Below are 21,796 nucleotides of genomic sequence, written 5' to 3'. Positions count from 1 at the left end.
TTTTATCATTTAATGCTTTCAGCCTGTTTAAAATTGTACATGATTGTCAGTGTCAAATGCTTGTTCAGTTTTTCAGTTTACAAATATGATTCCAACTTTCCTAGTTTGATTTTGTTCTGAGCAGCAGGGAAGGCTGTGTGTCATATACAGTGTAGTTAGCTTGGCCAATTAACACATAGCTGGGAGCAAAATCATTGTTAAAGAGCTTATTTATAATTCCAAAAACAAAGATCATGTTTTGTACATTGAGGACTGTATGAACACACAGCCATCAGGATCTACCTTGGTTTATCTAATAATTAGAAATTATTTATATAATTTATAGAAATAATTATATATTATCTAATATTTAGAAATACCCTTCCCTTTATTTTGAACATAGTTTTCTACCTGGTATGAGACACTCCTGGCAGTGGGAAATGGAAGGAAATATTTTTGTATAAATGCATTTTGGTTTGGATGATGGTGTTTCCCATCCATGCATGCTGATTTACAAAAACCCTTACAAGGAGCTGTGAAGTAGTAGAAATAAAGGGGGATAGACACTGAACCTGTTGAATCTTGACTAGCCAATAGAGGATATGTCCTCCCAAATTCTAGTTAATGTTAAAAGGATTGATCCTTGTGCATCTACTTGGCTTTGTAATTGTGTCCTTACCTACTATCATACTTAATTAAACATAAAAATGTAGTTAAATAGATTTTGTGTGGTAAAGTTCTTTTGTGCATTTACATATGTGAATGGTGCCATTTGCAAAATTAAAGGTTCAAATGGTAAACTGGAACAATTTTTTGTGTGTGAAAACAGGCACAGCCAAGCCATGGTCCTGACTGTGCCTTTGGAAAGCACCACAATATAAATATAACTTTTTAATATCCTAAGAAAATTAATTCCCCTACAATGGAATGTGCTGTATTTATTTTCCCAAATTCACTAAAAGAGTTCAAATGAAACATTTTGCTGTAGTCAAAAACTGAAAGCACAGAGTAGTGCTCACTGATGTCAATTTTTCTTTCCTTAAGTATAGCTACATGTTGTTAAAGGTGATGTCATGTTAAATCTTCAATGCTGATGAAAAACCCTAATATATAGAACCAAAACATCTGCTAAAATATCTGCTTCAAGGACACAAGCATACTTAATACACTTCTGTCAAGAACTGGAAACCCAAGAATTGAGTTTGGCCTTACTTGTTATCAGTGAAAGCACAGAAACTTCTACACCAGTATTTCTTGTGGGCAAAGAGTTTATACCCAAAATTCCTCAGTTCCTGATAAGTGCCTTGCTGAGCCTGAGTGTAAATTTTTTATTTCATATTGTGTCTTGGACACCTTCTAATATTGTTAAAACACATACACCAAAATAAAAAAAAATTCTGGTGTATTTCTTTCCCTTTTTTTTTCTCTAAAGGGACTGTTGGTTTTATTTGTTTATTTGATCTTTAAGCCTTGAAGCTTTAATTTTCTAATTCAGAATTGCCTGACTAATTAACCTGGCTTTGTGGCTCCATTGAAGCTGTCTCTTGTCCCATTGATCTCACATAAGCTGAGTGTCTCCAGTTCCATTGGGCTTAAAAATGTGTATGATCCAGCAGCTGGATTTACATATTCTGAAGAACTACTCTGTATTTTTGGTTCTGTACAGGAAAGGGATATCTCAGGGAGTTATTCCTTGTGGCTCCAAGTACCATGCAAAAAAAAGTCATTATTGTCTTATTCTGCAATACTCATTGAGCAAGCAAGCTCTATCCTTGCATCTAAAGAGCAAGTTAAATTGGGATCATGCATGATATCCTGCAGTGTTCTCCTCCTGTCTCCCTCTTTCTTCCTCTTTGGAGCCATTTCCAGTGTGACTCGCAGGTTCATGCACTTTACAAGGGTGACACATCAGGACTCTGCTGGCTGAGGTATCACTAAGCACATATCCTAATGATGAGGTAAAAATGCCAGTCCAAAAATGCCCCTCATATCCCTAAACCTCAGGAAAAACATGCTGGGAGTTCTCCATATTGACATATGACTGCAGGAAAAGAAACTGAGGGAAAATAAGAACCTGAGGCACTGCAGAGGCGACATGAGTAATAGAGAAATCAGCTTTGCATAGTCCTATTTAACATAATTCCTCTGATAAAAGACCCTGGCTATAGAGCAAACTATGTAGCATTAAAGTGAGGAGGAGGGATCCTCTACTCTCAGCAGTTAACCCAAGAATCATTTTACCTTGCTCTAGTCTGTATGTGGCAAAGTCAAGTCCAAGCATTTTCCTATTTCCTCATCTAAGCTTTTAATGTCCAAACTTTGGAGAGGACAGAAAGTCCTTTTGGACCAAGTTCAGTCTGTCTGTATGATACCTCCCAGAGACACAGCTCTGCTTGTGGTTATCCCTTCTCATGAAGTTCAGCTGACAAGGCATGGCATGACTGCAGTGACACAAAGGTGGTTTTGGCACAAACAGCAGCCATTCCTGTTAACACAGAATGACAGGATTCTGCCCTGGCACTCAAATCTGCTTTAGCTCAGACTGACTTCATCTTCCCCCACCTCATAACTAGATTCTGAATGGCTTTTAAATGAAATTAGAAGATACTTGCTCATTCCAGGTAAAAACCATCATGATTATTAGTATAACTTCAGCAATTAAAACTCATATAAAATACACTAAGATATACTTACATAGAAGAGGATCATTTTTTTGTGCTCCACCAAAACTTTGGTTTCATCTAAGAATAGACTTGCAGTTATTCTAAATGACCTTCTGAAATGAAAGCTCATTTGTTGAGTCATTTTGGCCTTGACAGCATGTGTGGAATTCTGAGTACCTTCACCATCGCTTCTTAAGTTCCTCTCAGAACTAGGTTAAGGTCTTGCCTCCTATTAAAATTTCAGTTCCATGGTAAGAGTTGAATGTTGATGGATTATTTATTTCAACCTGTGCCAGCCTACTTCCTCTTTCACCTTCTTAAGTATACAACATCTGTGGTGACTTGCAGGAGCCTGGTGACCCAGGCGTTTCCTGGTGAAGTCCTGGTGGTTATGGCTGGTCTTCCATTAGCATTTTCACATTCTTTCCTTGACAACTGCATCCCCCAAGTTATTGCCTAGCATAGCATCCTAATTTCATCTGAAATAGAAAATTAGCCTATGCATTTTTTCATAAGATACATTTTTCTTAATAGTGGACTTAAACCACATACCTTACACATCAAAAGGATTTCCTTTTCATTTGGAGTGGGCAAGACAAGATCAGAAGAATTTGCTGTGTCTCCAGCTAAGAGATTCAGAGGCACAGCTGCAGCTGGTTCCTGGTGTCTCAGCACAGGGCTGTCAGCTGAAGGTGCTGGTACCTTCTGCAAGCAAACCACAGTGCCTGTGGGATATTGCATGGTGTTCATTGCATGAATGAACACATCCAGGCAATCTTACAGAAGGAAAGTCTGCTTAAGAATAAAGTTCTCCAATGTACAGTATGCCTTTTTTAACCAGCTTGCTAAAATAAGGGCATGGATTGTTCTCATGAGAATGCACAAACCAAATCACAAGAACTTCTTGGCAGCAAGGAGACACAAAACAAGTGCATCATTTCTGGTATTATCTTATTATGCCATTTCAACTGTGGTGAAATTCAGTCTCATTTTTTACTGAATGTTAACCAATGTGAACGAGCTCTAAATATGCTTAAATCATTGAATAGATGAGCTGTAGATTTAAACCCTATGTGGACAGTTAGTTTGGTTAAAGATTTAACACTGGTATATTTCATTTAGTGAAGTTGTAAGTTAAGTTACATTAATAAGATTTTCTAATCTTTCCTTTTCATTTAAGTTTAAAGAAAGCATAGGCATTATAGTTAACATAAGTTCATGTGGACAAGGTTTTATGCATTCATAAAAGAGATTGCATTTGATCTGATTATATTGAATTAAAGATAAATTATAGTTAAACCTCTAGGGAGAAAAATGAGGGTCCTGGAGAGTTTTTAAAGTAATTTTAATTAATTTTTTAAATATGTTTACTTTGCACTTTGTAGAAAATTGATATTCCTATAGTTTCCCTCAGTGAAACAAGCCTTCCTCAAGCTGTGATAAGTGCTTCTCAACATTTCAGTCTGTTGGAGATTTTATACTTTTAAATGGTATGCACCAATTCATTTTTTTTTCTTGCAATGCATAGCAATCCAGAACTTACCCCTAAGATAACAACATGCAGTAAAGCAATTCAACTCTGAGCTCAGCTGGACAGATTCCCTGGGAGGCTTCCATGGAAGATGAAGGAACTTGTGAGTGCTGTCAGTTTTTCAAGAACACTCTCCCGGAAGCACAAAACCAGTTCATGCTCTCTAAGGGTAAGCAAAGTAGGTGGAATAAGAGACTCCCTTGGCTTAAATGTGAGCTTTTGGGTCTGCTCAAAACCAAAAGAGAAGCATACCAGAGATGGAAAACCCATGGAGAACTACAAGGGCGTTGCCAGGGTAAGCAGATGCAGTTAGAAAAGCAAAAGCTCAGCTCAGTTGAAATTGGCCAGAGAGGTTGAAAACACAAGAAAGGGTTCTTTGGATACATGAACATATACAGAAGGAAATATTGGCCCACTGTTCAGCAGCAGAGGTGAGCTGGTCACCTATAATGCTGAAAAGGCTGAGATTCTTAACACATTCTTCACCTCTCTCTTCACCTTAGGACACAGGTCCCAGGATCAAAAATCCAGGTTTATAGAAACAGCAACAGACACTGTCAGTGAAAGAAGAGCTTGTCTGTGAGCTAGCACAGGAGCCTGACACCTACAAATTGATGGGTCCTAATGTCACACATCCAAGGGTTTTAGCAGAGCTGTTTGATGTCATTCCAAGGATGCTCTCCATAATCTTGGAGAAGTTGTGGATATCAGGGGACGTCCTAGAAGACTGGAAGAAGGCTAATGGCAGCCCACCTACAAGAAGGGCTTAAAGGAGGATCCAGGAAATTACAGGCCTGTCAGTTGTACACCATTCCCTGGGAAAGTTGGGGAACAAATTCTCCTGGGGGCTCTCACAATGTAAATGAAGCACATGATTGGGAAAAGCCAGCAGGGATTCACCAAAGGCAAGTCATGCTTGACAAACCTGATCACCTTCTGACAACACCATGCCCTGCTCAGCTGATGTGGGGTGAGCAATGGACATTGTCCCCAAGGCTTTCAATGTGTTTTCCCAGAGACTCCTCCTAAGGTACTGGATGCATTAGGAACTGGACTGGTCCATGCAGTGGATGGGGAACTGGCTAGCCAGACACAGCCAGAATATGGTGGTAAAGAAATACCTCCAAACTGGCAGCCTGTGACAAGTGGGGTCCCCCAGGGATCGATATTGGGACCATGTCTGTTTAATATCTTCATAAGTGATCTGGATGGAATCAAGTGTATCCTGATGAAGTTGGCTGATAATACCAAGCTGAGGGGGAAAGTGGACACTTTGGGAGGGAGAGCCACCCTGCAGGAAGACCTGGATAGCCTGGAAGAATGGGCTGCCAAGAACTTTATGAAGTTCACAGAATTCACAGAATGACTAGGTTGGAAGAGACCTTGAAGATCATCAAGTCCAGCCCATGCCCTAACACCTCAACTAAGCCATGGCACCAAGTGCCACATCCAGTCTTTTTCAGACACATCCAGGGATGGTGACTCCACCGCCTCCTCAGGCAGATCATTCCAGAACTTTATGACTCTTGTCGTGAAAAACTTCTTCCTAACATCCAACCTATATTTTCCTTGGTGCACAAGTTCCACAAGGACAAGAATCTGCACCTGGGAAAATCCAATCCAGGAGTGCAGCACAGGTGGGGATCTGTCTGGTTGGGTACCAGCCCGGTGGTGAGGGACCTGAGGGTCCTGGTAGACAACAAGCTCAGTATGAGTGACCAGGGTGCTGCTGCTGCAGCAAAGAAAGCCAAGAAAGGCTGGACAGGGTCCCTTCAACCTGGTACTATGTGATACTAGGATCAAACTGAGATCTAATTACCAGTAGTAATTAGTCATCCCTACATAACTGGATGTCATTCACTGTGGATGACTGGTCTGCTTTTTAAAGAACATACCTGAAATTATTCATCCTTATTAGAAATGTGGTTCAATAAATACCTTAAAATAAGCTGTAACAGAATGAAAAATTTCCAGCCAGAAAAAACATGCATAGGAAGAAAATTTCGCACCCAAAATGGCAAAGTATTTCAAATGTTTCTGTTAAAACACTAAAAAAGATCAACACAAAAGTTTAATGATGTAGTCTCAAGCTTGCAGACACAGGAAGCATGCTACCATAAAATCAGGGGAAATAGATTAGCAATCTAGAGACCAGATGGTTAGTATTTACTTGCTGACATAACACCACCAAATGTTCCTAAATTTCTTTTTTAAATTTGTCTTTCACATTACATTATCAGCATAGGAACTGATCTTGCAAACATATACATAAAGATTTCAATATATTTATTCATTTGGGTAGTCCCATTGACTTTAGAACAGGAGACTGTTCACAGAACCAGGCTGTCAACTTGGGGTAAGTTTACAGAGTGGTAAGCTATTTGCCTACACCAATTTGGGCAGGCTGTCTGTGAAAAAAAAAAAAAAAAATAAATACAATCCTGCATACATCTTTTTGTCCTGGCTTTTTTTTTTTCTTTGCAAGACAGAGCAGTTTATGGAGAATATGATAGAAGCCATTCCCCGTCCATAAATTTATATCCTGGTCTGGTGGATAACTGTTCAACTTGACAGGGCCTGAAATAAACTGAAGTCTTAAAATGCTTCTCCAGTTTGAAGTCAAAAAGTAAAAATAAATTTTAAAAAATTTACCAACATTTTTATCCAGCAAATTTTAATACCAGCATGAGAAAATGTTGCTTAATTATTACAGGATCCTCCTACAAATTACTTAACCTCTCTCCTCTGTGAAAAATATCCTTGATTCCAAATGTTTGTTCAGAGCCTTATTTTTCTCTGGCGGAAAAAAACTGTCACTCCTTGCTTTACACTGTTTGTAACTTGTTTAAGTTACCTCTAGGGGCTCTCTATTCAAAATATACAGAATTTCACTAGCATTAGCTTTTCATACTCAAAGTTTTTTCCTTCAGCTTTATGTTTTTTCTTTCATTTTCACTTTCTAAAGTGTTGTGTTCCCTCATCCCAGTCATTACTGGGGTTTTTTGAGCATTTACATTGCCCTTTTGTCCAACATATTTTTTCCCATCTTTCATCAAAATCTGCTTCTCAATTGCTTGCATGTTTCTCAACGTCTCATTTTCTCATCTGCCTCCTCAGGTTCCTTTTCCTTTATTATCACATCACTTACAAAGTCACCTGCCTCCAGGCAGTGTATTTCCTCCCCTATTTAACTTTTTCCATTTGCACCATCTGTGTGTGTACGTGTAATACAAGCACTTCACTTGGTGAAAGTGATATCAAACTGAATTGACCCCATTACTGCCCTGAAAATAAGAAATTTATTATCCTATGCTACATTTTCTTTTTTGATCGCTCTTAGAATGAGGGAGTTCCTTTAATGTCATAGTTAAAATGATAAACTTGGGTAACTCCTCATGTGCTCCCCTTGAATACTTATTATACTCAGCTCCCTACTCATACAGACACAAGAGCAGTGTCTGTCTCTGTTTTGCAAAACCAGGAATTCTACCAAGAATTTTAATTCTAGGCAGGTCTTTCAAGTTATAATTTGTCTCACTATCACAAACATTCAAATATCTGTACCTGCAGCTAACTATCCCATACAGTGGAAGAGGCTGTGACTACCTCAAACAAAAAAATAAATCCCCTCAAAAACACTCAAACTATTTTTTCAAGTAAACCTTCAATCTCTACAGAAACAAAAGGAACATTAGCAAAAGGAAACTATGGGTAGGTGGGGAATTTTCAACCTGTCGAAAAGCATTAGAAAAGTTCTGTCATACATAAAATTTGTAATATTTGTCTAAAGCTTTGCTGTATTCACTCTCTAGGCAAAAACAGGGCTAGAACACAGGTAATCTGCAGGGTGGGAAGAAAACCTTTTGTTAAAGAGATGATGATTTAAAACTTGAACTTCTAAATATAACTACTAGAAGTGATGTTTTATATGGAAAAAAAAATCTCAGAAACACCAGAAAATACCATGTCCTTTAAAGCAGTTATGTAAGATAACGTTTGGAGTCTCATGTAGAATGCTGTAGCACTCATTTTTTAAATGGATGAACTCAAAAGAGCAAACTTAGCAAAACAGTCATCAAAATTCTACCTTATAAAAGAGTATTATCCATCAGAAGAAGGGTTGCATGGGGCATGACCTCTAGCTCTCAAGAGTAAATGCTATATAAAGCAACAAAATCAGCATTGATACGAGAAAAAAAATTGATATAAATTAATCAAGAACAATCCTAGAAGCAATTTTATAAACTGCATTTACCTGTCTGTAATGCAGATCTTCATGCAATTCTGGGGACAAAACACCTAACTCACACATTTACAAAAGGGATTGTATGACATGGTTCCTTGTGGTAGCAGGCAAGGAATGAGATTTTCTCCATTCTTGTGTTCCTACAGATCTGGAGCTGTAATAACAGGGAAGGAGGGGGGATACCTACTCTGCAGTACAAGGTTCAGCTGTGCTGCCATTGTTACTGCTCATTAATTGGATTTAATTGCTATATGATTTAAGTAGATAGTAAGGGTAAATACCATTAATTCCTGTGGAGTCAGGGAAGAATTTCTTTATATCTTGCTGTAAACAAGTTAAAGTGTCAGGAGGCACTGAACATGTGGCCTACCTGAATGCATGACAGATCTACATTTGAAATGTAGAATCAGAAAAGAAACTTGGCCATTTTTCCAATCATGCAATCGCTGTAGTAAAGGTGGGGTGAGGGACAGGTACTTTGTTTATATTTCAGCAGCCACCATTTTCTCCAAGTTCAGTCTTCTACTACATTTGCTGTATCCTGTTATCATTAATTAAAATCAGTAGGAATGGGCCACATTTAGATATTTAATAACTTTTAATCTTCATACCTGGAGGTCCTTCTAAGAAATATTTCCACATATTATTAATTTGCTTGGTGAGTATAACCTTCATCCTGTTCAGCAAGCATAATTAGAGATTAATTTGTTGTGTCAGGGATTTAAAATATTTTAGCTCACCTTTAGGCAACAACACATTAAATTATATAGGAGAATGCAAACACCTTCAAAGACAAAGTTTTAAGAGGGGACATTATTCAACAGTGAAAATGTAAAATGGCCTGAGTTCCTTGTACTAATTCTTTACTTTCTATATTGGAATCCAACCTTTGCTCTTGCAGTAAAACAGGCAGAAATACGGGTTTTTTAAGGAGAATACAAAAGGAAAAGGCATATAGGAAATTGTGCCGGCAATTTTCGAATTTAAGTGAAAGATTATTTTAATGTCACGTTTCATGGAGGAGCCATCCCGAGCTGGTGCTGCATCTCAGCCCCCTGGGTACCATCCTCCGTGCCTGCGGCTCCCTCGTGTGGTGCATCCCTGTCCATCTGGGCATCAGCACCGTGGATCTTCACCCTGCCATCAGCGACTGTGAACCTCTCACCGTGCTTATCATTCCCTTTGCTGCCCCCAAGCATATCTGTCCAGCAATAAGCAGTATGTTTCTTCTTTTTCTTTATTTCATTTGATAGACATTATTCTTCACCCTGCCATCAGTGACTGTGAACCTCTTGCTGTGCTTATCATTCCCAGTACCCTTTGCTGCCCCAAGGCACACTATCTGCCCAGCAATAAGCAGTAAGTTTCTTCTTTTTCTTTATTTCATTTGATAGACATTATATATATATGTATATACACACAGTACAATACTTTTCTTTTGTGATAGAGAATAAATGAAAGTTTTCATTGCTGGTTGTTTGTTAAGTCAACAGATTCCAGTTAATAATGAAAAAAAATTAAACGTTTAATATCAAAAGCAACTTCAAGTATCTTCTATACATTTTAGTATTCAGTATATAGGAAGGTGGTTTGGGGCGTTTGTTTTTATATCAAAAATGTATTTGAATAGACTATTTTTACCCTCATACTTTAGAGTACTATTCATATCAGGCATGGAGTTTAAAATTATGTATCTCATGGTCCCAACTAGCTCTTCACAAGAACCATAGGTCACTTATACGATCAGGCATATGTTTCAAAACAGGGTTTAATCATCAGCAAAGTCAAGGTGCAATAACCATGTTTAGAAATGCACTATTTCACTCTCCTAAAACAGATTAAGCTGCAGTCCTTGATGTGAAGCAATATACAGCACCACTGTTTGCAAAACAATACCTGACTTAGGCATAAATAGTACTTCAGTTCCCCGAGCTATTTATCCCTTAACCTTTCTGTATAAAAATAATTCAACTTAGGCATATATTGCACTAATTTTATCATACTGGATAGCTCTCACCCTGCATTATGTTTTCTTTTCTGAACTAGGATTACACTAGGGTTTTAATTTCCATGGAAAACCTGGGAATAGGGCAACAGACACACATATGGTGTGCAATAAATGGTTATCTATAATAGCAATAGTAAACTCAGAGGCATTCACAAAGGAAACTACACATTAGACTTGGAGATCATTTTCTCCAGTAGATTCATCATTCTCTCCTGTAACTGTAAGCTTTGAACTTGAATGATGTTCTGCTGATCCAGGATCCTGCGCACTTCTCTACAGGTTTCTTCCATAGCTCTACTCAACTTCTTTTGTTCTTCCAACATGGCCTCCATTAATTTTAGCTTCTTCTTTTGGAAACTGCAGTTTTGCATTTTTCTTTTCTTAACTGGTCTTTCTTCAGCTCTGAAATGTGAATATTTGTTAGGAATTAGAGTCATATTTATAAAAAGAAAGAACCCAAAATTCAATAGCATATTCTTGGCCAAGCTACTGCCTAGTCATATTTTTAAATCCCTGGGTTATCCAATAAATTCCCTCTCAAGTTTGTGCCAAAACATAAGTATTTAATACATTATTGAATAATGTTGCAGATTGTAAAAAAGAAAAGAAAAAGAAAAAAAAAAGAGATTTTACATCTCAATGTTTTTAATAAGAAATTTCCCTTGAGAATACCAGGCTTTTTTTTTTTTTTTTTAATCTTGACATGTCTTACACATTGAATTTATACACTGTACTGGGAGAGACATTTGGCTTATGTGGCCATTGAAACTCCAATTTTAAAGCTGCTATAACCATCCCAATCCAGAGAAAGTGCTGCAGGGTTACATGTGGTAGTATCTTGCAGCATTGCATCAGTAAGGCCGGTCCCACTCCAGAATATGAGTCTCAGAATTTGCCCTTGTGCCAAGACACAGCAGTGGCACTGACCACTCTTTTTCTTATATTCCACCACAAAACATTATAAACATAAAAGTCTGAAAAGGCAGAAAAATACCTGGGGGTTCTGGTTGACAGTGGCTGACCATGAGCCAGGCGTGCCCAGGTGGCCAATGGCACCTGGCCTTGATCAACAGTGCTGTGGCCAGCAGGGCCAGGGCAGTGACTGTCACCCTGTACTCAGCACTGGTGAGGCCACACCTCCAGTCCTGTGCCCATTTTTGGGCCCCTCATGACAAGAAAAACATTGAGGGGCTGGAGTGTGTCCAGAGAAGGGCAATGGACATCCTCATGTGAAATATGCAGAGCTGCCATGTGGAGTTTGGGGAACATTTTAAGAATTTCCTCTATGCTTTATCATGCTGGGTTTCTGTTTTGGAAGAGAGATAAACATGGCAATAAAAACAGTGCTCTCAAGGTGTAAAGGTCACATGGCTGTTCTAACTTGGGGTGACAGAGCCACGCAGTCAAAAGCAGCCCATGGGGCATACAAGTGAGAGCACACCCACAGATCTGTGTCTCTTAACCTGCAGCCTAAGAAGGAACCATGCTAAACTGAAAGAGGAAAAAGGGCATATGTGTAAGTGTACACATCTGAGGAACCTCCAGTTAGAACTGGATAACTCCTTTCCTAACTTTAAGTGAAAGACCATGTCTTCATTTACACTTTTTGTAACTCCAGACTGGAGTCCCCAACATCAAAGATATCTGATGATGTGTCTTGGAAGTCCCTTGACACAAACAGCAATCTCAGTCATGTTCTGCCAAATGCAGTATCCTTTCTAGGTGAAAAGCAATAATGAGATAGTACAGTTGTGACTAGAATGCCATGTCAACATGCTGCAGATTTTAAGACATCCTTGAATAAGGGTAACTTGAACTCTTGAGAAATGTGTTTTTATTAATGTGAAGAAGGGTAGTGGGGGTGAGGTCACTCAGCTGTGACAGATTTGTATCATAATTTGATTCATGTTCTTATCCTACTTGACAGGCTTTGTGCAGCAGCCACTGTGACATTCAGATCTGTCAGCAGGAGAGATAAACAATCCTTAGCACCTGAAAGGCTCAATGCAAATATAAGAAAAAGACACAAGCCCTTTGACATTTAAGAGTGCAGTGACCCAAAAAGGGTGAGATACTATCTACTTTGGAAGGTATACAATAAATTCAGCTTTGCTGGTTCTTTATAGCATATTTGATTTGGGGCATCATATATGTGAATAAAATAAATACATGCTGCTCTGCTCAAACTGTGGGTCTGCTCAAACTGTGGGTCAAGCTTGCTGCAGGTCACTGAAATTATCAGTCTCACAATCCTTTGAGAATGGGTCTTGGATAACACTAAATTCTGTTTGTCTCCCTTAACTCTAAGGGCCAGAATTACTTCAAATGTGGTTCTCAAAGAGGTCAAGCAGGTGGAAAAGATCTACAGCAGATCTGTTGTCTAAGGACAGCACTGAATCTGTTATTCCAAGGTTCCCATCACTGCAGTCACATTCACAAAGAATGCTTGCTTTCTGATAGGCAGAGCAAGAAACTTTCTGAAGTGGTGATATAATTTTAGCCAAAATTTTCTTTTGAATTTAAACTTGTCTTCACAGAGGATTTAAATGTTGGAAACTTGATGAATCTCTGTTCTCTTCACCATACAGTGCTAGAAAATAGCTGTGGTAAAACCTCTTGTCTTGAAACCAGTACGAGCTCACTCCACAAGAGGGCTTGTGTGTTGCCAACATAAGCACTGGTGAGAATGGTCCTTAACAAGGAATGAGAGAGAAAATCTGAGGCTTGTCAATGGTACTGAGATGCACTGAGCATTGTGTGTCTTTCTTGGTAACAGTAGCCACCATTTGGATTTCAATTTACACTGAGACAAGAACAACAACAACAAAAAAAAAACCCCAAAACATAAAAAAAAACCCATAAAAAACCAAGATGAAGTGATTTAGATTGAAAGATCTAAAATAAGCCTTATTTTTAAGAGAAAAGAATCTTTGAAGTGTTTTCCCAGAGTCTGTAAAGGGTTTTACCCGTTTTTCAGTTAAATCCATCAAAGAACTGTAAGACATGAAACCATACATCCAAGACAGTAAGTGCCTTGCACAGCTCCAGAGAGAAAGGAGCAGCAAATTTTTACTGTGTCAGCAGTATCTGCAGTCTGCTAATAACTAAAAAATACTCACTGAAGAGTGCTAGCTCAGAACTGTGTTTTAGCACAGAGAAGTGCTCCCAAAAGCAATGACCCAAGGACTCTTCAAGGTCTCCCAAGTACTCCCTACGTTTGTTTACAGTAACAAACACAACTTTATAATTAGCCTTCATTGAAAAGAAATACTTATTTCAGAAATTTTCAGAAAGCCCAAGCTTTGGTGATGGTCCCAATCTCCTTTTCTCTCCACTGACTGATACTGAAAGGGTTCTGTGGACACTCACAAGTTCACAGTAAGGAATTGGCACATAAAATCCTCTCCTCTTGCAGAATTGCTGCTGAAAGGGAGCTCTTGAGAAGGGCCCTACAAAAGAAGGCTCTAAAGAATCTCATTTACAAGCAAAGAGCACTTGCAACATGAAACAATGTCAAATGTCCGGTGATGCCCATCCAGTGATGAGTTATTTGAATACTGAAGTGTTTCCTCAGATTCTGAGCCATCTTTCTTGAGAAGTTCTAGATGTCTTGGGCAGCATGTCAGAGACCCCTCTCTGTCAGTAATTTTTTATAACAAATTCAAGAGAGAAGGAATATGGGTTCAGCACCAAGTAACCCAAGCAGCACCAGTATCCTCAAACAGTTCCAGCTAGGAACATATCTCCTTTGCCAGTGTATGGGCACAAGAATAAGGATCTACTGATGATGGCTGTGGCATCAACCAGTTCCTGATGCCTGTTCTCCATGGTGTGTTCCTGTGCAGCCAACACCTCTGTGACAACAGGGATGCAGCAGATCCTGACAGCATCCACAAGCTGCTGAAGGAGCACCTCCTTCTTTGCCAAGCCTGGTCTCTGAAGGTAGATTTTGAGGGAAATCTCAGGAAAGAAGGGTCTAGAGAAGTAAGGACCTCAAATACAATCTGCTGGTATTCTTCTGCTGGGCTTCCAGTGCCTATGGCAGAGTATACAAGAGATTGGCATTGGTATTCCTCTGACCACATGAACCAAGTGTGGAAGGGCTCTGGCACTGGGACCACATTCCAAACAGAGGCTCACAAAGCTATTTCCCTGCTATGCTCTAAAACAGACAGGCAGGAATCCAAGGAAGCAAAACAAGGGAAAGAAATTGTTCCATCTCACCTAGGAGACTGAGCAGAAATGACTTTGTGTAATGGACATGAGGGGGAACAAAGCAAAACCTCCAGATACAATCAGAAAACATATTAGGCAAGTCTCAAATGCATTTGCTGTCTGCCTGCCTAATACCAATTTAATTCATTGTTCAATTAAAATTTCCTTGATTGATTGCTTACACTTATCCAATACAGCTTGTTTCAGGGACGTGTGAATAATTAATGAAGCAGGAGTTGAATACAAAGAGTTCTCTGTTTATCAAAATGTATTACCTTCACAAAACCCTAACAACAATTCCTCATTTCTGACTTCTTCATGGCAAACAGGTCTCCAGTACCATCAGTTCTTAGAATTTATGGCTTTTAACACCTAAAACTTGTTTCTCACTGGTTTGGGGTTTTTTAGCTCCATATAAATCCGAGTAGACCTCCATAATCCATGTCTTTTGTAAAATAATTAACAATGGTCTGGATATAATCAACATTAATATTAGAGATTATATAAAGATATTCAGAACATAAGGACTGAGGATGAGGCAACCTGGATCTTCTGGTAAACTAGGCTCATTCAATCATTCAAATGCATTCAGGGATTAATGAGACTCATCCTTGAAGTAAAGCACAGAAAAGAACCACAAATGGCTTGGAGCCTGGGCAAAGCACCTTGCTAGGATAACAAGTCTGCACAATGAGTTAAGATGCACTACATAATGCACATAGCCTAAAGCTCAAACTTCTTTGTAGATGATGCCCATTCAGATTTAAATAGCCATAGCATAATTTTAGAAATAGTAAAGTCTTTGCCAAATATGTTGTTTCCCAAATTAGTATCATCACCAAGTTTTAATGCACTTCTTTTAATCCATATCTTGGCTAGTTAATGTTACCAAGTCTTACTTTTTCTTCCTGTGTAAACTTTCTGTAGCAAATTAATTCTAAAATCTACATTTAAAAATTAAAAAATACCAGACAGTACAATCATGGCACACAACCACCTTGCCAGAAAGAAAAAAACATTGAAAGGTTCTCCAATATACTGAAAAGAAAGGTAAGCAGAAGTAACATCTGAAAGTTTCATTCACTAAATTCACATTAGAAACAAGGGACTGGTTTAAACAAGGGTTTGCTTATCACTAGAAAGAAGGGAAGAGTGAATTCTCCATCTTCTGTATTTCTCAGGGCTAGACCAGACATTTGGTATTTCCCAGAGTGAAACAAATCATAGAAACAAAGAGGTGGAGGACAGCAGAGACAGGGGGCTCCTGAGTGCAGAAGTGCCCTGCTGAGGGAAGAACCCTCTCCATAATATTTCTGGGCTCCACATAAAAAATGACCAAATTCAAGTGGTATCTAACAAGAAGTCAGACTAAAGAGCACAGTGGTTTTATTATTGTCTTTTAATCTATGAAAGTAACTCTTTCACCCCCATTTTCAGTACAATAGAAATAGCAGAACACATGAAGGCTGAACTGCATTCACAGCCTGTATAAATATGTTCTGTCATTATTTTACTATAAAAACAAAGACCATAAATTAATCCACAGGGTGAAAAACCACTGTTTTCAATTAGATAAAAAGTCATTTATAGTGGTGTCAGGCATTTGGATTTTAAAAGTTTAAGCTGCAGTACAAGACTCCACCACATTGCATTATATTTTATGACCATAATAGAATAATTCTATTATTGTCAGATGTTTTGTACTGTATAACAGTGTCAGAGAAGTGTAAGCAATTACATGCACCCCTTTAAAGGGATTCCAAATGTTTCCCTCATCTACACACTTGAAACAAAAATTCAAGTTAATTTTATCTCACATTAATTGTATTATCACTAACCAGCAAAATTTAGGTTTTGTAAGAAGGTCCTGAACTCACAGTTTTTCAAACAGAATGCAAAGAAAACCAGTTTCAACTATTTTTAGCTTGACAATATATATGTACTGATTGAAGTACAAAACTTGACATTTTTTGCTATCATGAAAGTTAAACATTCAATTGAATTTTTTTAAAGCTATAATTTATATAGCCAAGTAGACTCCTGCTATGTTCAAAGATACTGTGAAAAACACAAAGCTGACACTCTAAAGCTGTGTTGGAGAGTTTAAAGGAATAACAGAAAAGTTTTCAGAAGTTTAAAACTTATTTAGAGAGAACTACTGTTTGAAAGTTTTTTTCCCTATCAATTGTTGCCATAACATTACGATTTTTATTACTGAAGAAAAAACCCTGTAATGTAAGTTGTAAAATATACAGCTGCAAAACACATCTGTATTTTCATATAGACATGAGTGTGTGTTTTTCAAAACAGGGAAATTCAGGACCTAAAACATTCTTTTGATTTCAATTCCCAGAATTGTCTTTTGTTCTTTTTTTGAATCTGTTGGATCAATTGTCTGCTGTTCAGAGGCAAAGGCCTTGATAAAATAGCCAAGATAGACCCAAATTTTTTATGCTACTTCTTTTCTCTCTTGTTGGCTATTTCAAAGTGTTTTTCAAATACAGGATGAGACACTAATTGCTTAAGCTATAAATTGCTTCCTCAGTTCATAATTTTCCATTAGTAAAATAATTAACTTCCTTGTCTAACATGGCAGCTCTAAGTGATTTTAACCCATGTGGTATCACTAGCAAGCAATGTATTTTCTTCTGGCCAACAAAGGGTTCCCTACTCAGCTCTCATTCATCTGCCTAAATTAAGCAGGTCAAAGCTGGACAAGCTTTCCAAACCCCCTAGGACTATTGGAATAACACTTTTTCTCCTCCCAGACACATGCCCCATTATCACAAGTGGTTTCTAATGTTTAATCCAATCACGATGCTCCCCTGGAATATTACACTGATCTCTCATGTGGCACCTACTGCTCAGCTTCTCCTTTTCTTTTAAAACAGGGGAACTGTATTTTAACTTCTCACTGTGTAACTACCTTGCTGTTAAGTGATGTACACAATATTCTACTGCACAAAATTCTTTCATAGTGGAGACTGTGAGACCATGGCTGAATTTCTAAAAGTTATGGAGGTCCTGCCATCCTGAGAGCTGCCCTGCCCTTCCCTGCAGCTCCCAGACCCTCCTGAGCCATCCAGTACAGCCACTCCTAGCAGGCACAGCAGCATTGCAGGGGCTGAGTGGCATTGCCTGCCCCAGACTTGCAGCCAGCTGAAAGCCAGCCTGTGCCACCAGGGGCTAGATTTAAATGAGATGCAATTTCTAAATTTAGCCAAGTAAAGTTAAAATACTTTTTTTCTAGAACAGGTATGGGTATTTCCTTGGATAAAGTTACAAATAAATAAACCAGTGAACCTGATGCTGGCTAAAATGATCATAGCCTAAATTTTCCAGAGCTTATAATTTAGTGACTGATTTTAGTGGCTTCCATTTTAGCTGTAAATGAAACATCTACATGAGAGTCCACCTGCAAACTGTGGGCACAACAGAATTGGGTTTGGGGTTGATTAACTTGATCTCTGTGAGGAATGTCTATGTTCTGTAGTGCAGCCTGGTGTGGCAACCTCTGTCCTCTCTTATGGTACAAAATCTGTGTTGTCCTGGAGTTGTCCCTAAACTGAAAAAAACTTAACATCCAATATTTTTAAAAAGCCTGATGTTATCAAGTAGTCGAGTGAATAAACTCCACAATGTTTGTGGAAATGTGACCTTCTAATTAAATATTAAATACTGTTATGGTAAATCCAACTGGGAATAAAGTTATTGCATCTGAAATGTGACTGTGGAGTTTGCAAATCCTAAAGTCAAGCAAGTTTGTGTATCAGGAACATCAACTACTTACAATGGACTAGGATAAAAAAATTGTTGCTTGTGAACAAAAAGGTTGCTATAGTTCAAAAGTTATACACCCTAGAAAATATTTGTTGCCAAAAAAAATAAAAAGTTTTTTAAATTAATCAGTTATTCAATAACTATATGCTTGAATGATTGAATGAATTTAACTTAGTTTTATTCATCCAAGAGTGGGTCTGGAATCAATAACTCGAATTTGCTCTGTTGGTTCCTCTTCCAGCTCATCATCTTTACAGTTGCATGACTGACAGGTAATTTTACTGTTAGAGTTAAAGCCTCACAGAGTCATGATAAGGATCTCTAGGATCAACTTTTTTTCTGCCAGAAAACTGTAATCAGCTCTTATTTCACACCACTCTGGATGAAAAATGAGACCAGTAAAGTCTGAAATTTATATCAAGAGTACAACCCTGCCTTTTGTTAAAATGCTGCCTTCCAGGGAACTCCAATCATATCCAAAAAAAAAAAAAAAAAAAAAAGAATCACATGTTTGCATCTCAAACTAGCATTTACTTTGAAAAAAATTACATTCTCAATTGTATTTAAAATGATGCAATGTACTTTCAAACTGCATGAGCAGCTTTTCAGTGTCCACAGAAATATTTGTTTTGCATCTTTTCACCATTTTAATAATAACTGAAGCCAGAGAAATTTCATAGTCATATCAAAAGCAGAACTAGAGCAAGCCAAAAATCATCTAAGCAGTATGTTATATCTCTGATTGCACCGCAGGACTCTCTTGAACATGCCTGTACTCCTTTTATGAACACTCTCCCTGATGTGAGCCGTGACATGCATGCTGAGTTTTGGCAATAATATACAACTTTTTGCCCAGTTCTCCTACTCCCTCCCAGTCTTTCATAAAGGAATAAAGAAAATGCCCTAATTCAGCAAAGTGACTGAGATTGGGGAACAGATCTCATTTGTGATTTACAGAAAAAATACAAGAGCTGTTAGAGAAAAATGTGCGAGGGTGTTCCCTTTACACAGCAAATTCGGTTCATTCTGCAAAATCCTAAAAAGAGGGGAAAATAGATGCTACCTCAGCTTGTAAGAAAGCAAGCTTGATGAGCTCTCTGAATGTTCATCTTCAAAGCATTCTTCCCTTCCTTCATATGTAAACTGGTTGTATGGCAAGTACAGAGGTGTAGACTTGGCCGATGGAGACTGCGAGGCCTCTGTCTGAGATGTAGAAGGACCTGGCTGCTGATTTTCATGCATTTTCACATCGCTGTGGTCTGTCACTTTGGATAAGATCCTGTCAATGGTTTTGTAGTAAGGCCAGTCAGGTGCCACAGTTTCACTGTCAGTCATGCATTTTAATTTCCTGTAAGAAAAGGCACACAACATTAAAGCTTGTTTTCCTACAAAAAGTACTTTTCATACAGATCTATCTCAAAACATTTGTTCTGGTCACATTTAGGAGTCAAACTGAATGCTTTTAATGAGAATAAAATTAGACACTTTTCTTCTTTAACTTCCAGTGAAGCCTTTTAGGTTTTTTTCCTAGGTTTGACCTGTTACAAAAAGTTGCATGTAACCCTCAATGAAATTCAATACAGATAAAGAACATTACAACTTCTAATGGAAACAGGATTGTGTTGGTGGTTGAATAATTTTCTTTCCCTTATAGAATACCCAACTAAACAATCTGACAGCAGCGCCTGACAACTGGACTAAGCAACACACCACAGCCTTTACAGAACTGAGGGCAGACCTGTGCTTTCATGCTTTAAAGAATGAATATTTATTTTCTGTAATGAATATTTATTTTCTATAATGAAGTGGCTATAAATATAATGCATATCCTTTTTCTAATATGGCTTAAAAGCCCTGAAAGGCCTTGGTAAATATCCTTGTAACAACCATGAGATACAGACACCTGTTCATTTGTTACAGAATAAAGATCAGGGTAGGGAAAAGTACAGTGTTTCATTATAAAAAAAAAAAAAAAAAAAAAAAACACAAACAACAAAAAAAACCCCTAAAACAGTTAATAATGCATTAGAAACAGCATGCACAAAAACATTACATTACAGTGGACTATCAACCATGACCCTCTCCTTCATGTGCATCTTATGAGATTTATTATTCAGTCTTCAGACAAGTTCACTGCTATCTCAGTAGTTACCCATTGTTATTTTATTTTCTTTTACTGAGAAATATGAAACTGAGATATATCGATGTAGTATACATCTCAAAGAAATTCCACAGCCCAACTAGAGTCCCAAACTTTCTTTTCATTTGCCTCTCCCAGTTCGGATCTTGTTACTCTAAATCAAAATGCAGGAAGGGAACACAACAGGAAAGGCAAGACCAATGACAGATGCCCCATTTTCATAAACCAGATTTCATTCAAATTAACAAAAAGCTGAACCAAATCTGATTCTCACAGCTAGAGGTTTGCATTTGCAGAAAAAAAAAACCAAACCAAAAACCAAAAAAACAAAACCCACTATTCCTGGACACCTGGCCCACCCTTTTTTTCTTGAAGCCTTTCAGGTTTTTCCTTCTCAGAATCCATCCTGCCCACACCAGTCTTGCAAGGGGTAGAATTAAATAACATGTAAACATGAAAACAATGGTGCCAAACTTAAAAGTGAGAACTTGAAGTTCTTCCTTTTAAAATGCTGTCAGCCTAGAGTAAGGGGAAACCCACTAGTGAGAAAAGAAGGCAGTAAGATTTGCTTAGATTTTAAAGCCATTTAAGGATTCTTTTCTCCTTGTCCTTGCAATGTCTGATGAGCTTTTCCAGCTATTTAGAAATGCACATCATAGTCCTGCAAAGCAGAGCCTCACAGCCATCTATACTTTTATGCCCTCTATGCATTCAAAATTTTAATTTCATACATATTTCACAACCTACTGCTGAGATTTCATAGTCAGAGAATATCAAGCACAGCCTACAAATACATGCACACCCATCCAGCACTGAGAGAAAACAGCTAAACACAGGCCTGACAACAACCATCAATTAATATTATTTTTAGTTCAATTGTTGAGGCTATTTGCATGAAAAACAGATCAATTATGCCACTACAAGCTAGTAGCCAAGCCTACATGCCATATTTGTTTGCCTGTGTTGAAACTCTCAATGTGTTCAAGCTATGAGGTTTAGAACTGAATTGCAATTATGGAGTGCATTCACTGTGGTCAGTCATCCCAGGGGAGAGGTGGCAAAAGCCAGGGGTGACCACATCTCAGCCAGGCCACTGCCAAGTCCAGCAGCTGCAATAAGACTTTGTGGGACATGGTTTGAGCCTTCAGGACTGCAAAGCATTGTGTCAAAAAGGGCAGGACAAGCTTAGAGCTGATACTCTGGGAACAGGCCTGTACTGAGCCCAGTGTCAGCC

The 21,796-nt window shown here is 38.2% G+C and overlaps 1 protein-coding gene across 3 annotated transcripts in view; it reads right to left on the bottom strand.

The window, feature by feature from the left end:
* Window positions 1-9,779: 9,779 nt before the first annotated feature.
* The window catches only part of MSANTD1 (Myb/SANT DNA binding domain containing 1), a 33,266-nt gene continuing 21,249 nt past the window's right edge, over window positions 9,780-21,796 (bottom strand). For all 3 annotated transcript variants that reach the window (XM_071447444.1, XM_071447446.1, XM_071447445.1), the window contains exons 3-4: window positions 19,486-19,770; window positions 9,780-10,829 (exon numbers count right to left, since the gene is read on the bottom strand). In XM_071447444.1, coding sequence (XP_071303545.1) covers window positions 10,589-10,829; window positions 19,486-19,770 — 526 coding nt within the window. In that variant the 3' untranslated portion in view covers window positions 9,780-10,588. The remainder of the gene's footprint in view (window positions 10,830-19,485; window positions 19,771-21,796) is intronic.

Source organism: Agelaius tricolor, unplaced genomic scaffold (genome assembly GCF_023055355.1).
Source record: "Agelaius tricolor isolate 1412-34295 unplaced genomic scaffold, bAgeTri1.0.p SCAF_24, whole genome shotgun sequence".
NCBI classification, from domain to species: Eukaryota; Metazoa; Chordata; class Aves; order Passeriformes; family Icteridae; genus Agelaius; species Agelaius tricolor.
This window is presented reverse-complemented; position numbering and strand designations above follow the sequence as displayed.